Source organism: Artibeus jamaicensis, unplaced genomic scaffold (genome assembly GCF_021234435.1).
Source record: "Artibeus jamaicensis isolate MK-2021 breed Jamaican fruit bat unplaced genomic scaffold, CSHL_Jam_final contig_525, whole genome shotgun sequence".
Taxonomy (NCBI): Eukaryota; Metazoa; Chordata; class Mammalia; order Chiroptera; family Phyllostomidae; genus Artibeus; species Artibeus jamaicensis.
In genome coordinates this window covers 16,275,650-16,302,121 of record NW_026521874.1, presented here as the reverse complement: position 1 = coordinate 16,302,121, position 26,472 = coordinate 16,275,650, and the positions used below count along the sequence as shown (strand labels likewise).

Sequence of the window (26,472 nt, the reverse complement as noted above, 5' to 3'; positions counted from 1 at the left end):
GAAACATCAATGTGTGGTTGCCTCTTGCATGACCCAGTGCCCTGCACCAGGGAACAACACAGGCATGTGCCCTCACTGAGACTCAAACCAACAACCGTTTGGTTTGCAGGCCAGTGCTCAATCCACTGAGCCACACCAGCCAGGGCAAAACTTAAGTATGTTTTAATTCCAATTATATAAAATATACATATGGACACTGGACTAGTTAGAAATGAACACAGCCATAGGTTTTGGCAGTAGAATTATAAATGAGTATTTATAAAATGTGTTATACTGCTGCTTTATGAAAAAAAAAAATTTAAGACACATGGCCATACTGCTCCCCAACTACTACACAAAGAAGCATCTCCAGAGCCCACCATAAAGACTGTCTGCAGGGCACCAAAGCCCCTACCCAGTAGCAACAGGATGAAGCCACTTTGTTGCTAGCTATGTGGAACACAATGAAGGGCAACCCCTCAGTACAGAACAGAGCTGCTTTAATAAGCTCATAATTTGTTATTCATTAGCACCAGCATATATCCTATGTAAATATTAGGAAAATGCTTTTTCAATTCATTAAAAACTCTGTGGGAAAACCAATAAAATAAAATGTAGTCTAGAGAAATAACATTAAAAGTTCATCAGTGTTTGGGTCTAAGATACATAGTTGTTATGCCCATAAACTAAGAAAAAACTGGTCCAGCTTGAGATGAGAGCAGTAACCTTTCTTTTCCTTTTAATATGACATTTCTGCACAACTAGTTTTTCTGTTTTAGTTTGTTTTTAATTTTGAAAATCATTTTCCACCCATGTCCCTAATGGAGCTTGAAATTAACATGGCCTTTTCAATTCCTTCTTTGTGCACCAGCATTAAACAGTTCGCATTAAGGAAATATCACAAGGTAGAAGCAGGACAATATTACACGGGACCATTCTTTTTTAAGCCTTAAAGCACTATCTACATAGTCTCAGGACTGACAGAAATGTGTCTGACTCATTGTTCCATCTTCTCTGCCTGGACTGGGCTTGGGTCTTAAATGGCCCACAAGTCACTAAAATGTCCATTAAATGCTCTTTGTAACCAAAGACGTAGGCAGAGATGCTTCATCTTCTCTGGGATAAAAATACTGCCTTAAACAGAATGGGGAAGGTACAGAACTGCTCCTATCCAGATAGGTAAACTCATAAAGAACATGTGTATGACCATATCATAATTACACACACACACACACACACACACACACTTTTCATCTTGCTTCCTGGGGGGGGGGGGGAAGAAACCTACAGTCCAAGAACCATGGGTTTTAGGCTTGACTCCATCTACTACTTGACTGAAGAGAGATAGTATCTAACTCACAGAATTAAAGTTAATGGAAATGAAAAGGTTTTAATACATTATAATACTCTATAACTATACTATTAAGTAAATAATGAAAGAAGGACACAAGAAAAGAGTCTAGGAAAGGAAAAGTGAAATGATTTATTACAACAACAAAAATGGGTTAAGTGTGGGTATATTAATGTTCACTTAGTTGTCAAGATAAGAGTTCAATTCCAATGTTTTATTTACTTACCATGACAGGAGGCCCAGATTAGGAGGATAAATCCCCGTCTCCTCTTCAGTGTCTACCAAAGCTTTTCTTTCCTTTATGCCTGGATCTTTAAAAAGAGTGGGGGGGGAAAGGGACAAAATTGGCAATTTCCCCCTATGTGGTCATACCCTAATTAAAGGAACTACATGTACATAGACACAAAGACCTGACCAGAGTCAGCCAAGAAAAAGTTGAATATTACCCAGCCAATCTTCACTAGTCAAATGCAAACTCCATATGCTTTTGTGAAAATCCTCCTGGGCCCAACTTATTAGAGCTAATAAGTAACAAGGGTCCATATTCTTAATGTTGCTAGTAATATGTAAAATGTTAGAGACCATGGATGAAAATAATACGGCAATAATTAAAACCAACATGCAAGCACAAAAACAATATTCTTCTAATACTATGGAACATTTTATCTGTAAATCAGAATGGATCCTTCTATCTGTGAGACCCAAACTGGCTTAGTAGGCAAAATATAAAAAATTGTGTTATTTCCCCAATATTCTAAACTTATCTGAAAATTCACATAAACTGTGTTAATACCTTTACCAGGTTTTTACAAACAACAAAAGGGGTTGGGAAGGATTACCCAACTAGAAACATAAAGACAAACTTAAAGAGCACTATCATCTTTAAGAAGTTGCCTTAAAAAATATTTTCATGCAAAGCCAGCATTTCTGGTTTGCTAAACTTTCATGAATACAGGATATTTTAGGGAGTCTGGGATTCAATATTCAAAGTAAGCTCTTTCAGACCAGTGTGAAGGAACAAAGGACAATAAAGAAGCAGTAGGGCCCAGGACATGTGGAGCTTTGCATAGCTGTGAGCACAGTAGCACAGGAGACTTACTTTAAAGAATGCCTCTGACTACTGGCTGGGAACAGACTAGACTGTTGTGGGAGGAGGTATCAGAAACACAGTAGGAACCTTCCATTTCTGCACCAAAGAAAGACTAAAATGGTGAGCTGCACTTTAGGTCAGTCAGTCGGTTAAAACCAGAGAACCTAGTATGTGTCAGACAATACAACACTGTGCTAGTTTCTGTACTAAAGAGCTTATATTCCAGTACAGAAGATAGACAGGAGTATAAACTATCTTTCAAGTGTGATGGTGAGCCACTGACAGGTTTTAAACAGCAGAGTGACATAATTTGATTTTAAGATCATTCTGGCTACTGTGTAATAACTGGATTAAAGAACAAAAAGAATAAAAAGAGAATCAGGAGACAATTACAGAAGGAGAAAGGTGGCTTGATTTAGAATACAGTACAGAATAAAGATGGAATAAAAGCATAAGGATATGGAAAGTATTCTGAAATTAATATTCACACTGAGGAGAGAACTAACACATTTTTTTTGAACTAACACATTTTTAATGACTATCCACTTATCTCTCTTTTAAAAAAGATTTTATTCATTTATTTTTAGAGAGAGGGGAAGGAAAGGAGAAGAGTGGGAGAGAAACATCAATGTGCGGTTGCCTCTCATGTGTCCCCTACGGGGGACCTGGCCTGCAACCCACGCATGTGCCCTGACTGGAATCAAACTGGTGACTCTTTACTTCACAGGCCCATGCTCAGTCCACTGAACTACACCAGCTAGGGCAGAACTAACAAATTCTTAGAACTGGTTTTCTAGTTAAACATCAGATTAGTATCACTAAGTTTAGTAATAAGGCCTTGGTTTTTATACAGATATATAACAATTTATGAAAATTCAAAACAAGAATCAGTTTCAATTTAAAAGAAGTCCACATTATTAAGGACTGTCTATATGAAACAAAAGATTAGAGCTACAGCTCATTTAATCTCCACTTATATATGAGTTTCTAGGCATAACACATTGTATTATGGCACAGTTGAAAAATGCAATCTTGCTTGAGTCCTAGTAAAAACATGTTTGAAGATTTAACATTAAAGTGAACATATAAGAGCTCATCTAAATAATTGCGTACATGGACAAACAGATCCCCAAAATGTATCTGTAAATTCACTTGAGCTGCCTCAAAACAACACAATGAGGGTGGTGTGGCAGGAGAAAGCAAACTAACTTACCAAAGGAAGTTTGTCCAAGGAACTTTTTCTACTAGAAGGTTTCACAAGAAAATCTGCAAAAGAAAAACCAGTAGTTTTATACAAAGAAGAATATCCTAAGAATCAAGTTAAACTACTTATATCTGCCCTCAAGACTTTTCTCTACAAGTTAGAATGTCAGGATAATACATTATTTTTTAAATTGTTACAATGTAGACTATTTAATGAACTGCAAATTTTAGAACTTGTTTAATTGCACAAAATGGGTGAAATCAGACCTCAGCACACCTTTAGAAACTGCAGAACTGCACAAGCAGAATTTTCCAGGAACCTACAGATACTCCTACTTAAAGGTTTTCCTCAATCAATTAAGCATCATTCTGATGGCTTCTCACTCAACCTCTGCCACTACAGTACAAGCACAGTACAATCATAGTTCAATAAACTATGATTACAATCCCTTGCCAGTGTGGCTCAATTGGTTGCAGTATCAATCCATAAACTGAGGTGTCCTGAGTTCAAGTCCTGGTAAGGGCACATGCCTAGGTTGCCAGTTCGGTCCAGGTCAGGGCACGTAAGAGAGGCAACAGATTGATGTTTCTCTCTCACATCAGTAAGCATGTCCTTTGGTGAAGATTTAAAAACAAAAAAAGAAAAACTATGATTACAAGAAACCTACACTTAGACTTTGTAGTTTAATATGTAATTGGCTTCTATGGAGGGATCTTTTATATATAAGTAAAGGACTGGTTGGGGGTGGTGTAATGACGGTGAGGGTACAGCCTAAATACAAAGAATTATTGTCACAACTAGGCAACAATCTGACCTTTACAGAAATAAAAGACCTAATCACCTGCCCTAGCTGGTTGGGGCTCAGTGCTGGCCTGTGAACCAAAAGGTCACCAGTTCAATTCCTAGTCTAGGGCACAGGCCTGGGTTGCAGGCCCGGTCCCCAGTAGGGGGCACGTGAGAGGCAATCACACATGGATGTTTCTTTCCCTCTCTTTCTCCCTCCCTTACCCTCTCTCTAAAAATAAATAAATAAAATCGTAAAAAATAGAAAAAGACGTAATCCCCGATTCCTTTTGTAAGAATGTCTCTCAGCATTTGCAGACAACTCATCCTTTGGGGCTGACTGATTATGTGACATAAAGGCACATATGTGAATAAGACTGTACAAAATATCCAAATCCCAAAATGGAGGAGTCTGCCAGCACAGCACATTATTCCCTTAACCTCTAGAATTTTTTTAACTTAGTAAGAACCATAAAAGGGAGACCCACCCATGCAATAATAAAAGTGCCCTATTTTACAAGCAGTATTTTTGGCTCCCAGTAATTCTTAATTTAAAATTTTTAACTCATGTCATATTAATCACATACTGTACTGGATATGCAATAAAGCTATTCATAATCTGTAACTTCAGATACAAACTACATTAAGTGTCAAGACCAGTCTTATTAAATTGTTTAAGAAGAAACAACACAGTACAGCAGAAAAGTTGAGGATTTGTAAATTTCTAAGAACTTTTCTTACTAGAGTATAATTTTTTGTGAGTATTTGAATACTGAAATACAAGTTTTTTTCTTTTGTTTTTCCTTTGTATTATATTAAGGTTATTATCGAATTTTAAAAATTATGTCTGTAGGTACATTAAATTATCCTGATTTTACTTTAAAAGAATTAAACATTTGTTAAAAAGAACAGATGTTAGTTTATGACAGTATGGATGGACCTAGAGGGTATTATGCGAAGTGAAATAAGTCAGTCAGAGAAAGACCAATACCATATTATCCCACTTGTAGGTGGAATCTAAAGAACAAAATAAATGAGCAAACAAAATAGAGACGGACTGATAAATATAGAGAAGAGATGACTGACAGAGAGGCAGGGGGTTGGGGACTGGGTGAAAAGGGTGAAGGGATTAAGAAGTACAAATTCATAGTTACAGAATAACCACAAAAATGTAAACTACAGCATAGAGAATATAGCCAATAATATTATAATAACTATGTGTGGGTACTTCATCAGGGGGAATACTCTGTAAAGTACATGACTATCTAACCACTATGCTGTACATCAGAAACTAATACTAAATAATATTAAATGTAAACTGTAACTGAAAAAAAAAGGAACAGATGTTTGTTCTCTGTCCTTACACACACATAAAATAGTTATGTGAAGGCACATTCCACTTAGAAAAATATTACGGTAGTCTCCCTTATCTGAGGATATATATTCTAAGACCCCTAGTGGACTGCGTAAAACCATGGACAGTACCGAACCCTACATACAGTTTTTTCCAACATATACACACCTTTTAATTTAAAGGAAGCCCTCTATGGTTTCTCTTTGGCATATCCAAACTGCCTGCATTACTGTTCTTGTGCTTTGGATACATTATTAAGTAAAGTAAGGGTTATGTGAATACAAGAACTGTGATACCTCAACAACTGATCTGATAACGGAGATGGCTACTAAGTGACTAAGGGTCAGGTAGTATGCACAGATAGCATGTGGATATGCTGGACAAAGGAATGGTCTGCAGCCCAGGCAGGACAGAGCAGGATGACTTGAGATTTCATCATGCTACTCAGATCAGTGTGCAATTTAAAACTTATGAATTGTTTATTTCTGGAATTTTCCATTTAATATTTTTAGACTGCAGCTGACCCCAGGTAATTCAGATCACAGATAATTGAAACCACAGAAAGCAAAACTGCAGGTAAAGGGAGACTCCTGTACATTCAGAACATGATGAGACATAGCTCATTATAATCCAAGAAGTGTTGGAGTACTGTTGAGTTTAACCATCCAATGATACGAATGAGCTCACAATTCAGAGGGAAGCTTCACAGGAAATGGAGACTGTCAAATGGATCTTAAAACTGGGTGGATCTTAAATAAAAAGAAAGAAGGGACAGAAGTAATTCAAGAGAGGATAGCTATTAATACCACAGTGGGAAGAAAGCACATTTTTGAGAAATAGATAAACAGGTCAGACTATCAAGAGAGTGTTCAGGAAGAGTAGAAAGATAGGACCCAAGTATAGAGTTTGAATGCCAGGCTAAGGAGTCTAGATTTCATTCAATGGTGGGAAACCAAAAGCTTCATGAGCAGGAGACTAATAATACACAAGTTGTGGTGTTAAACAGCAGAAAGAAGCAGGCAGAATGGTTTGTGGGGAAAATCACTTAGGATGAACTAGTAAATCAGATATAAACTGCAAAGGGCCCAATAAAATATAGAGGAGGAGACCAAAGTGAAACCATTAATTGGTTGAACTTGGTAACTGATTAGAAATAGACCGTGCCCCCCAAAAAGCACAGCAAGTTGTCAGAACTTAACTGCAAATGTTAAGGCCTGTGGCAAGTAGAATACAGACAATATCATTAAGAAATAAAGTGTATCAGACTTCCGCCAAGATGGAGGCACAGGTGGAGACGCTGTGCTTTCTCACACAACCAAGTTTAGCGACAACTAAATATTAGCAACAGAAAACACAGCCAGAACACAGAAAATTGAACTTTTCGGAAGTCTGTTAAAAACGAATTCTTCAGCCTGACCAGTAAGGGGCAAAACCAGCAGCTGGTGGAGCAGGGTTGCACAGGAAAACTCGGTCAGACGGACTCAAGGTGCGCGGAATCCAGGCGCAGGGTTGGACCTAGTGAGAGACCCAGTGAGCGGAGCGACCTCGGGAAACAGCGAGGGAGCAGGGCTGCGGGTTGACTGTGGTCGCGCATTCATGCGTGGACAGACAAGCGAGGGAGTGGGCGATTGGACAGGACCCAGTGGGTCCCCAAGGCGAGCAGCAGCGGAGGGTGCCACCATCTCCCCGCTCTGACCCCGCCTCCACATACAGCGTCATAACCCAGCCACTCTGAGTGGCCCGGCCCTGGTGAACCACCTAAGGCTCTGCTCCTCATCCAGTGGCGTGAAACAGCAGAGGGGGCCGCCATTTTCCCCGCTCTGACCACACCCCCACATACAGCGTCGGAACCCAGCAACCTGGGAGTCCATGGCTCCGCTCCTCATACTTAACAGGCGCGAACAGACCAAAAATGGCTCAAGAAGATCTCAAAGCCCCAGAGCCTATAAATCTAAGCGATGAAGAAATAGCAAAACTCTCAGACACACAGTTTAAAACGCTGGTCATCAGGATCCTCACAGAACTGGTTGATTATAGCCACAAATTAGAGAAACATATGAAGGCTAAACTAATTGAAATGAATGGAATTGCACAGGAAACCAATAGCGATGAAAAGGAAACTGGGACTCAAATCAATGGAGTGGACCAGAAAAAAGCAAATAATGGCCAAACAGAAAAGAGTGAAGAAGCAAGAATTCAAAAAAACGAGGAGAGGCTTAGGAACCTCCAGGACATCTTTAAACGCTCCAACGTCCGAATTATAGGGGTACCAGAAGGAGGAAAAGGAACAGCCACCAGTGGAAAACTTATTTGAACAAATAATAAAGGAGAATTTCCCCAATCTGACAAAGGAAATAGACTTCCAGGAAATCCAGAAAGCTCAGAGAGTCACAAAGAAGTTGGACCCAAGAAGAAACACATCAAGGCACATCATCATTACAGTAGCCAAGATTAAAATGAAGGAGAGAATCCTAGAAGCAGCAAGAGATAAGGGGACAGTCACCTACAAAGGAGTTCCCATCAGACTGTCAGCGGATTTCTCAAAAGAGACCTTACAGGCAAGAAGGGGCTGGAAAGAAGTATTCCAAGTCATGAAATCTAAAGACCTACATCCAAGATTGCTCTATCCAGCAAAACTTTCATTTAGAATGGAAGGACAGATAAAGTGCTTCTCAGATAAGATCAAAATCAAGGAGTTCATCAACACTAAGCCCTTATCATATGAAATGTTAAAGGGACTTACCTAAGAAAAAGAAGTTAAAAAAACATGAACAGTGAAAGGACAGCAAACTCACAATTAACAAACACACCTAAAACAAAAGCAAACTAAAAGGACAGTTAGATCAGGAGTGGAAACATAGAAATGAAGATCTCAAGGAGGGTTAGCAACAGGGAAGTGGGAGGAGGAGGAGGAGAAGGGGGGGAGAAGGTACAGAAAATAAGTAGCATAGACAGTAGATAGAAAATAGAGTGGGGGGCAAGAATAGTATGGGAAATATAGAATCTAAAGAACTTGAGACACATGGTCATAAACTAAAGGGGGGGTAATGGTGGGAACGGGGGGGTAGGGTGGAGGGGAATGAAGGGGGGAATAGAACAACTGTAATGGCATAATCAATAAAAAAATAAATTAAAAAAAAATAATAAAGTGTAGCTTCCAAGGAAGCAGTGCCAGCTAAGACATGTTGACTTTAAAGGCACCTCCCAGGTAGATGTATGCCCAGTAGGTAATAAGAGAAAAAATGGCATTAAATTCAATAGAGAAATTAAGTCTAGGGGCAAGAATGAATTGATGGTGCTAGATTTAATTAAAGAAAATCCCTATATCTATTGTAAAAATCATCTGATATGTTTTAGAAATTACTTGGTAATTTATTCTGTCAAAGATATGAGCAGTCCATTAAAACAAAAGTGTCTGGTTAAGTTTCCACAGGCTGAAAGTTCCAAGAGGTGAACCAAACAGCAGGCTGATTCCACACAATGAAAACGTTCAGGTAGGTCTGCTGTAATGACTCACCTTGATAACTGTCACCCTAGGCCATAATCAAACACCTACTTGGTAGCAAACAGTATGTTAATTGTGAAACATTTCCAACAAAAATTTAAAGCTGTCCACACCTCTTAGGACTATTCACTACTAGATAAAGGCCACGAGTCTGAAACAAAATCCCCGGTGCCCCGAGTTACCTTCCCACAGCACCAGTGGGTATCCCATGATATAAGTCACGTAACCCTCAGAAGCTAAGAGCAATTATGTTTGAGTGACCTTGAATATTCACATTGAAGAGGTAGAATGTAAAGTGGTTATGTTAAATCTAAGCAACCTAAAGTGTCTAATTACACATGTCTTAAACACATTAAGCGTTAATGAATAGAGACAGCCAGGGCAGTGTGGTGGGGCAGAGGTTAATCATGGTCATCCTTAAGTTTCATCTCCAAGGGGGGTTTAAAAAAATATCTGAAGTTACCTGAAATAAGAGATAAAACTTTTACAGTCACATATTATACTGTGACTGGATAGGATTTTATCTATTGTAAGAGAAAACCCTAATGAATAAAAATAAGTATTCTTGAATATTAAATAGATAATATAGGATATCACTGTGAAACTGCATTAGACAGGAAAACCTAACACAAAATCCCTTTATGGAAGATAATGAAGTAATGACTCAGAGGAAGGGCAGGGAGGCCCTGAGAAAGCCAAGAAGGAATGGACACCTATCAGAAACAGCCTTATGTGCTTGGATCACCTGTATGCCACCTACCATATCAGCTACAACAATGGCAAAGCGGCACATGACTTTGGGCCATTTCTATAATAAAAGAATCCAAACTACAAAATTGTGTATGTGGGGGAGGAGAGGCAGGGGAGGTGTATTAAGCTGTACTTTTTTTTTTTTTTTACTAAGGTGCATTTTAACTTCAAAAGAACAATAAACTATTTTTTTGCATAGTTCTGTCTCACTTTCAAATGCAAGGTAATTAAGACTTCAAAACATTCAGAAGGCAACACTGAATAATTTTAAAGAATTGTTATTTTCAATGTAAAAGAAATGGCTGTTCTTACATATGTACTGCATATTAAGAAACATTCATAGCAAACTTGAGTGTGGAAGCAATACAAAATAATTCAGAGGTGTTAAACTTTAAGAAATAGCTTCACAACTGTCACTACTCTGGGCAAGGTTTTCAGCTTTAGAGTTTGTTTATTTATACCTAATAACTCTTTATATATCTGATGGATGATAGACTTTCTCAAACTCAGATTCTATGGTATGTTGGGTAAAATTATTCCATGGTGGGAAGACGATTTAATCACCAGCAGTAACCAAAACTCAAGCATTTATTAGCTGAATAAGACTACTGTGGCTTGGTCTTACTCCCTGAGTAGGAGCCCAAACCTCAGGTTTTCTAAAACAATTGCTATTGAAGTGAACTACAAATGAAAATAGAAACAAGGAAACTTCCAAAAGCACAGATGCATTCACCTATCCTAACTTCATTATGGTGGAGATTCAATTACTTGACAACATATTTTCAGGTGATCAGCATTATTCTAGGCACTGGGGATGCAGCGGTGAACAAAAACAAAGTTCCTACCCTTATGGAGCTACAACTCCAGTGTAAACTGGAATATTTCACAGGCTGAATGCACTCACTGTGACCTTTCCCCCCTACTTATTAGAACCATGCTTTGAAAAAGATAAAAAGGAACAATAAATATGAAATTGAGGCAGTGTTCTGACTGTGAGAGCCCCAAACAAGGAGGAAAAAACCCTGCATCTCTTTTCTACCTCTTTTGTTTTTTAAATTACTTTTTAAAAAGACTTTATTTATTTATTTTTAGAGAGCGAGGAAGGAAAGGAGAAAAAGAGGAAGAGAAACATCAATGTGTGGTTGCCTCTCCCACTCCCCGCAACTAGGGGCAACCCAGGCACGAGCCCTAACAGGGAATCGAACCAGTGACTCTTTGTTTCTCAGGGCTGCACTCAATCCACTGAGTCACACCAGCCAGGGTCTACCTCTTTTGGAAACGCTAAGTAAAGTCTGAGTTTTCAGATATCCAAAGGCAAATTCATGATCAGCGTACTAGCATTCCTCTGCCAGCTGCAGGACACAGATAAACAGCTAAAATATTATCATTTCCTAAGCAATAAACACAACCTTCTCCTTGAAAAACAAAATCCAGTATGTTTTCAGAAATCATCAGCTGAACTCCATGTTATAATCACACTCCGTATCAAAAAGTCTTTTACTGGTTAAAAAGTCTCTTGAACCAGCAACACTATAATAATATCCACTATAACAAGTAAAATCTTCATTTCAATAGATAATGACCGAAGATCTTGGTAATTCTGTGACTATAGACTACATTAGTAGTATACAGTGTGGTTCATTAGGCCTGGGGCCGGGGGGGGGGGGCGGCCGGGGGTAAGTGCAGACATAGGTTTTGTTTTGTTTTATTTTGTTTTAGTGTGGGAGAAGTTCTGAATACATCCCTCAAATGAGGTTCTGCAAGAGAATTTCAAATAGGTGGTGAGCGATCAACACTTAAGATCATTTGTCTTCATTTAGGTGGCTAAAATACCCCAAAATCTGAGAAGTCAAAGGCAAAGTACTGTAATTGTGCTCTAGCATTTTTTTAAAAAGATTTTCTTTCTTTTTTTTCTTTCTTTCTTTATTCTTAGAGAGGGGGAAGGGAGAGAGAAAGAGAGGGGGAAAAATATCAGTGTGTCGTTGCCTCTTGCACTCCCCCCTACTGGGGGACCTGGCCAGCAACCCAGGCATGTGCCGTGACTGGGAACTGAACCAACAACCCTTTGCTTCACAGTCCAGTGTTCAATCCACACCAGCCAGGGCTGCTCTAGCATTTTTAAATATTAAGATTTAGTTACAAGTGCAGGTGTACCTTCTTGCATTTTGCATCTCAAGTAAGCAAAAGGAAGCCTAACTATGTTCTCAGAAAAGATTAACTGTGATCAAAGCATCATCAGCAAATTTGATCTATACCTTTTAAAATCACTCATTTTACAAGAATTTTTCCTTTTAAACTTAATCCTTATGCAAGGGGTGAGAAGGGGGAAAAGCATAAATCACACACAAAGTCTTGGTGAAGATATTTCTGGTGGTGAACAAAACAATTAAAACTAAAGATCACATACAATCTTCAAAAAAAAAAACAATTAAATAATGTTACTTCCAGCCAAGATGGAGGCGTAGGAAGAAACACTATACCTTCTTGCACAACCAAGTTTATGAACAACAAATATTTAAAAACCAGAACACAACCAAAACAGAGAGAAAATTGAACTGTACCGAAGTCTGACAACAATGAACCATTCATCCAGACCGGTAAGAGGGGCGAAGTCAGTGGCTATCACAGCGGGTTGCGCAGGAAAAAGTGGCCAGACCGACCCAGGCACGCAGGCAGAGGTTGGCATATCCCAGGCGTGCAGTGGCAACGGGCAGACCCAGTGAGGGTGCAAGGCGGCTGGCTGACCGTGGTCACACATTCGTGTGCAGATAAATCAGGCAGGCTTAAAAATGGTCAGTGAGACAGACCAAGCAACCCAGGGGCCCAGTGATGGGAAATAAAGCCTAAAAGCACCAATTGGAAAAACTTTTGGGGGTTGAGGTACCAGGAGAGGCTCCCAGGCTCACAGAGAGTTTGTTGGAGAGACCCACAGGGTTCTGGAGGGTACACAAGATTACACATCTGGGCACTAGCACCAGAAGGGCCTAATTTGCTTGTGGGAAGGGGCAGAGGGGACCAAAATCTGAGAGAGAACAGAAAAACGCCATTGCCCCTCTCTGACCTTGCCCCCACATATGGTGTCATGACCCAGCGACTGGGTTGCCCCACCCTGGCGAACACCCAAGGCTCCGTCCCTCACATGTAACAGGTGCAAACAGACCAAAACATTATGGCTCAAGCAGAAGAACAGCTCAAAGCCCCAGAGCTAATACTTCTAAGCAACCAAGAGATAGCCAACCTATCAGATGCACAGTTCAAAACACTGGTGATCAGGATGCTCACTGGTTGATTTTAGTCTCAGATGAAAAAATGAAGGCTACACTAAGTGAAATGAAGCAAAATGCACAGGGAACCAGTAGTGATGGAAACAAATCTGGGACTCAAATCAATGCAGTGAACCAGAAGGAAGAAGGAAATGATCAAACAGAAAAGAATGAATAAACGACAAAACTGTCACTGTTTGCAGATGACATGACAGTGTACATGGAAAATCGTATAGACTCTACCAAAAAACTGCTCGAACTAATTAATGAGTTTGGCAAAACAGCAGGATACAAAGTCAATATCCAGAAATCAAAGGCATTTTTGTATACTAACAATGAATCAGCAGAAGCAGAAATCAAGAAAAAAATCCCATTCAATATAGCAAAAAGAAAAATAAAATATCTGGGAATAAACCTAACCAAGGAGATAAAAGACCTGTATGCAGAAAACTACACAGTACTGAAGAAAGAAATCAGGGAAGACACAAACAAATGGAAACATATACCTTGTTCATGGATTGGAAGAATTAACATCATCAAAATGTCCATACTACCCAAAGCAATATACAGATTCAATGCAATACCTATTAAAGTATCAATGGCATATTTCACAGACATAGAGCAAACACTTCAAAAATTTATATGGAACCATAAACAAGCCCGAATAGTAGCTGCACTTTTGAGAAAGAAGAACAAAGTAGGAGGGATCACAATACCTGATTATCAAACTGTATTACAAGGCCACTGTAATCAAAACAGCCTGGTGCTGGCATAAAAACAGGCACACAGACCAATGGAACAGAACAGAGAGCCCAGAAATCAACCCAACTCTCTACAGTCAATTAATATTTGACAAAGGGGGCAATAACATAAAATGGAGTAAAGACAGCCTCTTCAACAAATGGTGTTGGGAGAACTGGACAGCTACGTGCAAAAAAATGAAACTTGAGCACCAGCTTACACCATACACCAAAATAAATTCAAGGTGGATAAAAGACTTAAATATAAGCCGTGACACTATTAAATTTCTAGAGGAAAACATCGGCAAGAAAATCTCAGATATTTCACGCAGCAACATTTTTACTGATATGTCCCCTAGAGCAAGGAATATAAAGGAAAGAATAAACAAATGGGATCTCATCAAAATAAAAAGCTTCTGCGTGGCTAAAGAAAACAGTATTATATTAAAAAGACAACCAACTGTATGGGAAAATATATTTGCCAATGATACCTCAGACAAAGGTTTAATCTCCAAAACATACAAAGAACTTACACGACTCCACTCTAAGAAGGCATATAACCCAATTAAAAAATGGGAAAAGGACTTGAACAGACACTTCTCCAAGGAGGACATACAGAATATCCAGAGACACATGAAGAGATGCTCAATATCGTTGGCTATCAGAGAGATGCAAATTAAAACCACAATGAAATACCACTTTACACCAATCAGGATGGCTATCATCAATAAAGCAACAAACAACAAATGTTGGACAGGTTGTGGAGAAAAGGGGTCCTTCGTTCACTGTTGGTGGGATTGCAGAGTGGTACAACCATTAGGGAAAACAGTATGGAATTTTCTCAGAAAAATAAAAATCGACCTGCCTTTTGACCCAGCAATTCCACTGCTAGGATTATATCCTAAGAATCCTAAAACATCAATTTCAAAGAACCTATGCACCACAATATTCATAGCAGCACAATTTACAATAGCCAAGAGTTAGAAGCAACCTAGGTGCCCGACAGTAAATGAATGGATCAAAAAATTGTGGTACATATACACAATGGAATTCTATGCAGCAGAGAGAAAGAAGGAGCTACTACCCTTTGCAACAACATGGATGGAACTAGAAAGCATTATGCTGAGTGAAATAGGCCAGGTGTTGAAAGACAAACACCATATGATCTCACCTTTAACAGAAAGCTAAACAACAAAATGAATAAGCAAGCAGAATAAAAACAAAGACACTGAAATAGAGAACAAGAGGACAGTAACCAGAGGGGAGAGAAAAGGGAATTTAAGGGGGAAAGGGGGGAGGGATTTGGAGGAACAAATGTGAAGGACACACGGACGAGAGCTGGGGGGGGTGGAGATGGGAGGGAAGTGGGGAGCACGGGACGGGGGGGGGGCTGGGATGGGAAAAATACACAAAAAACTGTACTTGAAAAATAACTAAATAAAAAAAAAAAGAAACGAGAATTCAAAAAAATGAGGAGAGGCTTAGGAACCTCCAGGACATCTTTAAACGTTCCAACATCTGAATTATAGGGGTACCAGAAGGGGAAGAGGAACAGCCACCAGTGGAAAACTTATTTGAACAAGTAATAAAAGAGAACTTCCCCAATCTGGCAAAGGAAATAGACTTCCAGGAAGTCCAGGAAGCTCTGAGAGTCCCGAAGAAGTTGGACCCAAGGAGGAACACACCAAGGCACATCATCATTACATTAGCCAAGATTAAAATGGAGAGAATTCTAGAAGCAGCAAGAGATAAGAGGACAGTCATCTACAAAGGAGTGCCCATCAGACTGTCAGCTGATTTCTCAAAAGAGACCTTACAGGCAAGAAGGGGCTGGAAAGAAGGATTCCAAGTCATGAAAGGCAAGGACCTATATTCCAAGATTGCTCTATCCAGCAAAGCTTTCATTTAGAATGGAAGGGCAGATAAAGTGCTTCTCAGATAAGGTTAAGTTCAAGGAGTTGATCATCACCAAGCCCTTATTATATGAAATGTTAAAGGGACTTATCTAAGAAAAACAAGGTAAAAAATATGAACAGTGAAAGGACAGCAAGCTCACAGTTATTAACAACCACACCTAAAACAAAAGCAAACTAAGTAGACAGCTAGATCAGGAGTGGAACCATAGAAATGGAAATCACATGGAGGGTTAGCAACAGGGGAGTGGGAGGAGGAGAGAGGGGGGAAAAGGTACAGAGAATAAGTAGCACAGATGGTAGGTAGAAAATAGACAGGGGGGAGAATAACATGGGAAATGTAGAAGCTAAAGAACTTGTGACACATGGACATGAACTAAAGGGGGGAATGTGGGGGAAGGAGTATGCAGGGTGGAGGGGAATGAAGGGGGGAAATGGAACAATTGTAATGGCATAATCAATAAAACATATTTAAAAAATAAAAAGAAAAAAATAATTTTAAGAATGTAAAAATTTCTCTTTGTGTTCTGACCTCCACTTTATAACCACTTCTATGTAGAATACATTCACTTCGTACTACTAACTCAAATATAATAAGTCATTAATAGAATTGTAAGGACTTTCTATGAGTAATTTGCAATGTTATTTTCAGCCTCCATGTCCACCATTTAAAAAAAAATCACAAGGTAGGTATCATTATACTACTGAAATTAAGAATTTAAAATCTAACTTTATAAGGCAGCATTTAAGTTCACCATCTTGGATGAAGGAATGTTCCTTTGCTCCTAAAATACACACACACACAAACCTTGTAATGAAACAGAAAGCAAAAAAAATACTTAAGTCTTGGTTGTTAAGATGACGGAAAACCAGTGATTCAAATCACTAGAAATTAACTGAATTAAATGTCAAGCAAGACCATTTAATCTAAATGCCACAGGCAGTTCCATATTTATAATTGCAATAAAAAGATCAGGAAGAATAGCTCCACTGTAGGAAAAATGTTTCCTGACTTTTGTTTTTTTGACTAGTTCTAAGGTCCACCTTTGGGAAATTAAGAGAAATCAAATTCCTGTACACTTATTAATATCCTGCTACTTACTCTCAGTTAACATTGATAAAGAGAAAAAAAGTAACTTTCCCCTAAAGAGGAAAGATTTCCCCTCGCACCTCATAGGTTAAATGAAGAAAGAGAAGAGAGAAAGGGGAGAGAAAGATATCCAGAGATCTTGTAATGACTTCTGCTCCTCTTAACGTATCATATGATTATCTCCTAACATGAAATTTCAGAATCTGTCTCTGCCTCCTACTGGTCGAAGAATAAAATCTTAACTGCATTTTCTTGGACAAACACCTAAATGACCAATTCCTATGAAGATGGCAGTTTTACAATGGGTTCTCAAAATTTTTACTAAGGTTTAAATTATGAACTTTGATTTCTTGTGTACTGAATAGAAAAAGAAAACTAATCAATGAAATATGTACCAAAGACCAAAAATGCATTTTTCTTTTAAAAAGACAACTAAAAAATTAGGCAAAATTCAATATACCAATGTCATTTTGAAACCTGCAAATTTACACTGCTTATTCTAATATGCTTTGCTTCTGGACACTGCCCTAAAGGAGAAAAAGCAGAATCCCCAAATTCTTCCTTCGTTACACCAATCCTTGTCCCCTCACAGCACATAAGATGTTTCTTTTCTAGAAAGACAACTTACTTTGAAGGTCAATTTACCATAGAAAGAGTATGTCCATGTATACATAAGAGTAATTTTCCTATTTTGTCTATGTACTTGAGATGTTCAACAGCAATTCTAGGAAATTTCTGGAGTAAACTACACTCAAAAAATACCTATCAGTATCCCAAACACAGCCAATCTGCATATTACTTAGTAGTATATTAATATTACATATTGTGATTCTTAATGTTCCTTTCTCCATCTATAAATAGACTCTTCAAAGATTTGGCTCCCTCCACTCAGTTTTATGTATTAGAAAGCTTCATAAAAATACAAATTCATTCTTTAAGCATACAACTTAACAATGAAAATAGATTTGAGTTTTTGACTGCTGTCATCACAATTAAAAATTGTCCACTCCAGCTAGCCAATAGGTACATTCAGAAAAGAAAGACAAAATTCAAATAGTAGAGGCTATGTGTAATAAAAAAATTCCCTCTTTTCCTGGTCTGGTTAAAATTTACATACAGGTAAATAGGTAGAGGGCTACTCATTTTTTTTAAATAAGCCAATAAAAAAACAAAAACAAAAACAAAAACCTTCAATAACCACACCCTACAATGTGGGCTTTGTTTAAAATGGTGAGTTCAAATACCTACTCTTTCCAAGCAGTTCTCCTCAATTATTAAATAGCCAAAAACCAGAAACTAACAAAACTACCAGAAACTGTCTTCTTAACACCATCTTCTTAAGAATCCCTTTAAAACCATACAATTCAACAAATCCCCAGAAAAAGACTGACCCACCCTTTTAAACTACTACTGCTATTTATCTCACCTAAACAGAATGCATGTGACTGCCACCAAATACAGGAAGAAAGGGAACTTTTCCATGAAAGTCAAAAAGTAGAATTCATCAATATGCTTTACTTAGGAAAAGGAGGGTAAGAGTACTAAGTCAAGTCAAGGCTAATAAGAAAAAAGTTTAATGGATTATTTTCCCCCCCCTTTTTTTTTGTTGTTATTATAGTATTGAATTTAAATTAACTCAGAAAAACTAATACTGGAAAAAAAACAAACCTTAAGTTAATAAAATGCTTAAACTATCATTTTGCTTAACCCATTAATCAGCAGCGGGGAGGAGCTTTTCTGAAAGTATATGGTCTAAATTATTCATACTAAATACATTAAAATACTGGTAAAATATTCTCTAAAATAAAATGAAAAACTTCTCAAACATACAGCCTAATATAAACTTATTCTGTATACACTATGGAGTATATTTTTATACATAAAAAACTAAAATACTATTCAACTCAGCATGAAAAAAATTCCACACAAATAAGTAATTGGAATTATCAAGTTTCCAATAAGCATATGAACATAACTATTAATAATCTAAAGCATTCATATATTTCTTTGCATTTTCCAAAATGAAAATAGTTTATCAAAGGAGCTAATGTCTCAAAGAGGCATAAGGAATAATGCATATATTCAAGCTCTCTGGTAAACATAAGGTCTGTGACTGGACACACATTCTCTATTTCTGTTTTTAGTCAGGACTTACATCTGCCAAAATGCACAGAAATGTAAAGACCTTGGAAAGACGTTACACTTTTTCTTTTCTATTAATTTATACATACTCAACATCTAACTTAAACCCTATATTCTACAGCATACCGTTATTTTTCCAATTACCAGTGTTTCTATGGTGTGGTACACTTATTATTGGTGATATCTGAAATGGATTTAAATGGAACATAGAAAAAAACCTTTAAAAACCATAAACTATATATTTATGCTAATGAACACTGGAACAATATTCTGCATTTTGACTCTGAGATGTCACTGAATTCAAGATGAACCATTAAATTTACACACCACTACAAAAAAAAAACTTGCTAATTCAACTATAACGTACCATTGATTTTAAGATGCAGTCCCATTTAGTATACAGATACTGCAAAAAATCATGTAGGTAATACACAAATGAGAGGTTTGGGTGACACTGCACTGCACCCTAGTACAAATCTTTTACATACAGAAACTGCTACATAACTGTCTTTCCTTGGACTGCTTTTATTCTCTCGTTTTTCTTCATAAGACCTATTTTTCCAAGACCTATTTGAAACCCATAAGCACATCTGACCAGTACTACATGCAACAATATTCAGACCTTCCCCCAAGTGAATGATTAAGCCTGTATCTTCAAGGTTTCTGCTCCCACCACAGAGCTCCCAACCCTGCCTGCCACTGTTAGCACAGTATCAGACTACCGGAGTTCCCTGGACTGTCAGTACAGCACCTCTGAACTCTACATGTCCTAAACAGAATCCCTGGCCGCCCACCCCCATCCCTCAACATGTCTTCTTTTTTTTTAATACTACTCCATTGGTAAGCTTGTCTGCTTAGGTCTTTGAGGCTAGAAACCATGTGACTCCATTTCTAATAACAAAATCTGATACCAATTCCCACAATTCATCACAACAACATGCCTGCTCACGCATCACATCTTACACAGAGTTTTTTGGTGAAACATCAGATGTTGAGTTTGGTGAAACTCAAATGTTGAATAGGAAAATGACCTGTTCAGGATATCAATTTTCATCTTTGTAGTCCGTGCCACCAGTGTCACCACCATTTGGTACAGCAAACTAGTTCTCAAACATGCTGAATTAAATTTATTTAGATTTCAATTACCTAAGAAACAAAGTAACTCAGTTAGAACTGAACTTAGAGCAAAACTGATTCTGGTTAATTCCTCTTTTAGCATCACCTGGCATAACCCATCCCATCAAGAGAAGTTTCCCTAAAACATCCCTACTTAAAAAAATCATATTCTGAATAAACAACCTGAGGCTGCTTTTACCTTTGCCTGATTTACTCATACTGATTTATCCATTTGGATAAATCCTGTGTATTCTTCAATTCTTTTGTTGAAAACTTACTTTCATTATGAAAGTTTCAGTGCAGAGTTCACAGTGCACTTTCAATACAGCTTTATTTTGTAATACCTACTACATATCATTATAATTATTTACATTTCTATCTGTCTTACTAGACAGATTATGATATCCTAAACAGGTCATTTTCCTACTCAACATTTGAGTTTTACCAAACTCAAATGTTCCAACATCTGATGTTTCACCAAAAAACTCTGCATGAGATGTGATACATGAGTGGGCATGTTGTTGTGATGAAGCTGCCGATCACCAGCTGCCTGTGGCTGTGGGCCTTCTGATTCATCCCAATAGTTTCTGCAGAGGAATGTTCAAGCTCAACACAAAATTTGATGCAGGTTCACTGCCCTACTCACTCAGTCATTTTGAATGTGATGGCCACAAAGTACACATGCTCACTCAATGGCAGTCTACTGTCCCCACTGACTAGTACAGTGAAGTCATCATTATTCATGCATGTGCATTCCAGTCCACTCTCCTTGTCTGCCAGTTTACATAAATGTTGCACAAACTGTTCTCATTCTATTAACAATGGCTGGATGTTTTCCAGACAGACCTCGTCTTATACAAGATGTTAATTTATATGGTTTGTATTTTTTCCTTTTTATTGAATTTATTGGGGTGACATTGGTTAACAAAATTCTACAGGTTTCAGGCGCATAATCCTACAACAAAATCATCTGTACACTGTATGGTGTATTCATCTCCCCAGTCACTGTTTATCATTTTTAAATGACTAGACACAGGTAAACTGATATATATGGACAATGGAATATTATGCCTTTCTAAGCATAAAAATGGCTGAGTAAATCCAGGTGGACCAAATCACAGACTATTCCCTCAACCACATGATCCAAGAAGGGACCAATCAAAATTCTTCTTTCCTACTAGATAACCCGTAAATTCACAGAGACAATACAAGACTATTTAAAGTTCTTAAGGGAAACAGCAAACTGGCATTAGCAGATTACACAAGTGACTATCTGAGATCATTCATAAATTTTGACATTAGCTCACAAAACTTTCCTCTCAATGACATCATTTCTTTAAGAAGTAGGGGTTTTAGCAGTCCCTATTATAAAAACAAATTACCATGTAAAAATCAATGTGGAACAGTACACCAAAGTAGAATGTCTGATCTGATTACAAGGTTTAAGAATTTGTTTACTATTCATTGGGAATACATACTGAAATTAAATGTTTTGTATCAATTTTTCAAATAGCTATGTTGTTAGAAACAAGTTGTTTAGCTCTAAGCACTTAATAAATGGAACTGTTGGCTATTTCTTTTGGCCTAGGGGTGCCATGGAAAGTATTACTGAGACACTAAAAGGGAGAAGAAACATGAGGCAGAGCAAGACTGAGAGAGTCACGCCAGTGCCCAGAGACGTGGAAAGGTAGAATACTTGAGATACCGTATACCCACTTCCAGTCCTCAAGGTCCCAAAGCTGCCTGCCACAGTTCTTCAATTATGCGAACTATTCCAGTATTTAGCCAATAAAGCTTCCCCTCCTGTAATTTCTGTTTAATCTCTAATTCAGTTTCTTTCACCAGCAACCAAAAGTACTAAATACAAAATCAGATGGTTCACACATTCAGCCTGATTTCTTTAATAATGCCATAACTAAATAATGTATATTGGGTTTCTATAAACAACCAAAGAGACAGAATTATGGTACTACTGTAACTTAAATACAAATCATTCTACTTACTATTTCCTGTACCAACTGAACATAGGATACTCCTATTAAATATCGCATACTTAATAGGAGGAAAAAAGTTTAGTTTTTAAAGATTTCAGTTTCACAGATTTCTTCTTGACAAAAATACTCACCTATATTAATTTTTCATAACATTATAATATAAACCACACCATATTCTTCACAAAAATCAATTTCTAAGTTATCTAAAACTAATACACAATAGGTTCTCAAATTACATTGTTTTGTTCAATATAATTTCCTTAAAACACTAAGATGCCACAGGAATATAATTTTTGTTTATATTAATTATCCCACCATAAAATTGGTTTTCTTGTATGTTGTTTCATTTAGTCACAGAACCTATCAATGACATTAAGTGAGTACTTACTGTACTCAAAAAAGTCTAACTTCAAAGAAGAAAAATAAGTAAAACACTTTATTTTATGAATATTGAAAGTAATCAAATATTTTCTTAATTCATTTCCAGAAAGAAATTAACTTGGATGTTGTAATTACTTTGATTTATGAAGAAATTTGCCTTTATTATAAATCAAAGACAGAAGTTATTTCAGCAATGAGCACAATTTATAGTTCATTACACTGATGACTAAAATAAAAATCTATTTAACAAAGATGAGAGAAGAGCTTAAATCAGAAAGACATCAATTGCAAATGGCAATTAAAACTAATTTTTATGTTCTGTGATTAAAAAGCTTGTACAGATGTACTGCAAATAAAGTTTTACCAGGAAAAATAATCATCTGGCTAACATTCAACAATTTTACTAATCTAGTATTGTCTTGGTCACACTAGGTAAAAATCCTGGCAATGAACTGGCTCCTTAATGAATATCACTTTACTACCAGCTAAAGAAAACAACGTACTATCTTGTTTCTCCAGAGTATCCATATTCATTTTCATCCTGTGTGTGTGGTCATATTCTTTGTCCAATAAAAAAGTTGAATTTGTTTTATTAATCTTAAAATGTGTGTATGTGATAATACACACATGTATAATTCCTACTCTGTAGTATCAAGACCAAGATTTTTCCCCAGATTACTTCTCTTGTGGCTGTGTGTATTCTCCCTAGACAAATGTTTACTTTCATGTAGCACTATTTAGTAATAATAATTTATTGATTATTTAAACATGTTTAAATAATATTTAAAGTGCTTCCTTCCCCAGTTCAACTCTGATCTAATGAGACTGCCTAAAATTTCTCAGGTAAAATATGAGTTCGAAAAAGCAAACTAAGAGGAGAGCTAGATCAGGAGTGAACCATAGAAATGAAGAGCACATGGAGGGTGAACAACAGGGGAGGGGGAGAAGGAGAAGGGGGAAGAAGGTACAGAAAATAAGTAGCACAGACAGTAGGTAGAAAATAGATAGGGGGAGGGCAAGAATAGTGGGGGAAATATAGAATCTAAAGAACTTGAGACACGTGGTAATAAAGTAAAGGGGGGAATGGTGTGGGAGGGGGTGTGCAGGGTGGAAGGGAACGAAGGGGGGGAAATTGAACAACTGTAATGGCACAATCAATAAAATATATTTTTTTAAAAAGCAGTAACAAAATTACCTATATCTTTGTATCCTGAGACTTAATATTTTACTAAACTGGAAGAGAAAGCAGAGGGAAAGAAGACGGAGAAGTAAAAACACTTTAATTTGTCATCTGGAAGTAATATAAAAAAAGTGAAGTAGAAATATTTAAGTAAAAGGAGGAGCTAAAATATAGGCATAGTATGATATGAATAGCTACTCAAAGAATAAAATATAATATATAACAGGTGAAAAAAATAATAATAAAATAAAATATGAGTTCGAAGTTCTTAAAAACTTAAATGGACAGCCCTGGCTGGTGTAGCTCAGTGGACTGAGCAGAGGCCTGGGAACCAGTGGATTGCAGTTCGATTCCCAGTCAGGTCACATGCCTGGGTTGCAGGCCAATGCCTTGCAGGCCAGTTCCCAGCAGGGGACGCACAAAAGGCAACCAAACATTGATGTTTCTCTCCCTCTCTCCTTCCCCTCTAAAGATAAATAAATAAAATCTTGGAAAAACAATTTCAGAGCAGAATAGTTTATTGCAGATGTCATTAGATATAATTTTACGCAATTTGGCAGGCATTTAAAAAACTACTGTCAAGGTATTCTAACAAATTATTGTATTTGATAATAAATTTCTAGGAAAAAAAACTTAAATGGAAATCTGCAATAACTGTCATAAACATGCAACTGCATTATAACTCCCCAAGAGAGAATCTGGACTATGCAGCCTCCTGAGTTGTATAAATTCTTGAAGGCCTAAAGATGAAGTGAGAGGGGAGAAACGTAAAGTTAAATGCTACTTAGAAAAAAGGTACAGATAGAACTCAATAATCTGGGTATGTTTAATGTAAAACAACAGTCCATTGGTGCCTGTATCAGCCAAGCAAGAAGAAAAGGAAGAAACTGAAAACACTGACAAAATCAAGTGTTGATGAGGACGTGAAACAAAAGAACTCATTCACTACTAATGAAAATGTGAACTGATAAACCACTTTGGAATACAACATGGCATTAAAGCTGAAGATAGATAGATAGATAGATAGATAGATAGATAGATAGATATCCTGTGACCTGGCAGTTATATTCTCAGGTATATACCCTAGAATACAGATACTGCACCAGATGTATAAGAATATTCATAGCAGCATTGTTCAACAGTCCAAACTGGAAACATATCAATGTCCAATGATAAAATGGACAAAATGTAGTATATTTTACAAAATGACAGCAACAGAAATAAACTAGATCAACACACATATATAGGAATATGCAAAAGAAGCAAAATAGAAAATATATACAGTATGATTCCATTCGAAAACCAGTAAAATTAAAATACTGTTTATAAATCCATATGTAGGTAACAATACCAATGAGCGCCAGAAAGTGATTACCATAAAGCCCAGGCCAGTGGTTACCAGTGGTTAGTTATTTCTTTTTTTTTTTAAAGATTTTATTTATGTATCTTTAGAGGGAAAGGGAAGGAGTGAAGGAGAGAAATATCAATGTATGGTTGCCCCTCGTGCGTCCCCTACTGGGAACTGGCTCACAACCCAGGCGTGTGCCCTGACTGGGAATCGAACCACAATCCTTTGGTTCGCAGGCCCATGCTCAATCCACTGAGCTACGCCAGCCAGGGCTGGTTAGTTATTTCTAAAAAGGGGGGAGAGAGAGATACATGTCACTTTAAAAACAAGCAAACAAACAAAGAGAAACCAGGGTAATCTTCTGGGGTACTAGTGATGTTCTATTCACAAACCTGAGTAGTGGTGACTTTACTATTCACTACACTGTACCTTTGTGTCTCATGGGCTTTGTGTGTCATATTTCACTACAAAAATTTTTCCAAAAAAAAAACAACTTGGTAGAAAAAATGCATGAGTATGATTAATTTGTGACAGTGTGACTTCTGTAGCAAGAGGCTTCAAGAAACTTCAACCAATTCTGGAAAAACAGAAACAGGTTTTACTGGTTAGGAATGGATAAATAAGCAAATCAGTATTAGTTTGCAGAACTTAGAAAGACCACAGAAATCAAAAAAAGAATGATGTCTAGTTTCCAAAAGTCATGATGCCTCCTCTTATGCCAGAAGCTACAGATGTCCTGAGGATAACAAAATCTATTTGGAAGACCACAAATACTGTCCTTGTTCAACTCAGTTCAAAATCTCTCCATCCACTTCCTGTCTTCATGGGAAGTAGGGAGATAAGACAAACTCAAATCTGACTGTTTCTCAACCTGCTCAAAAAACACGATTTCAGGTGAGTATACTTGGTGTAGAATAAAATTATCGCAAAGTTAACATGCAAGTCAGAAAGAAGTAAAGTTGTTGTTCAAAACATTGACAAGTTCTTGGAATAGATGGAGTGGAGGAGACCAGTACATTACGATACTATAAGAATGGCAAAGGTAACAAGAAAACTATACACATCACATGGGTTGATTATTATTTAATGGTATAGAGAATCTGTTTGAGATTATGAAAAAGTTCTGGAGATTTAGTGACAGTTACATAACACAGTGAATGCACTTGATGCAACTGAGTTATATACTTAAAAATGGTTAAAATGGCCCTGGCTCATGTGGCTCAGTGGAGTGAGTACCAGCCTATGAACCAAGGGATCGCCAGTTCCACTTCCAGTAGGGGCAAATGCCT

At 37.4% G+C, this 26,472-nt stretch overlaps 2 protein-coding genes across 17 annotated transcripts in view; one reads left to right on the top strand and one right to left on the bottom strand.

The window, feature by feature from the left end:
• LOC119055172 (uncharacterized) overlaps window positions 1-23,704 on the top strand; it is a 116,893-nt gene extending 93,189 nt beyond the window's left edge. Inside the window, exons 5-6 of one of the 3 annotated variants that reach the window (XM_053669658.1) lie at window positions 21,869-21,967; window positions 23,088-23,704. In XM_053669658.1, coding sequence (XP_053525633.1) covers window positions 21,869-21,967; window positions 23,088-23,091 — 103 coding nt within the window. In that variant the 3' untranslated portion in view covers window positions 23,092-23,704. Of the gene's footprint in view, window positions 1-9,185; window positions 11,700-21,868; window positions 21,968-23,087 lie in introns of those variants that run through there. The other 2 variants (XM_037153337.2, XR_008392401.1) reach the window with 2 other exon arrangements.
• MTMR3 (myotubularin related protein 3) overlaps window positions 1-26,472 on the bottom strand; it is a 131,478-nt gene that overhangs the window by 55,540 nt on the left and 49,466 nt on the right. For all 14 annotated transcript variants that reach the window (XM_053669646.1, XM_053669647.1, XM_053669645.1 and 11 more), the window contains 2 exons: window positions 3,634-3,686; window positions 1,557-1,641 (listed from right to left, as the gene is read on the bottom strand). In XM_053669646.1, coding sequence (XP_053525621.1) covers window positions 1,557-1,559 — 3 coding nt within the window. In that variant the 5' untranslated portion in view covers window positions 1,560-1,641; window positions 3,634-3,686. The remainder of the gene's footprint in view (window positions 1-1,556; window positions 1,642-3,633; window positions 3,687-26,472) is intronic.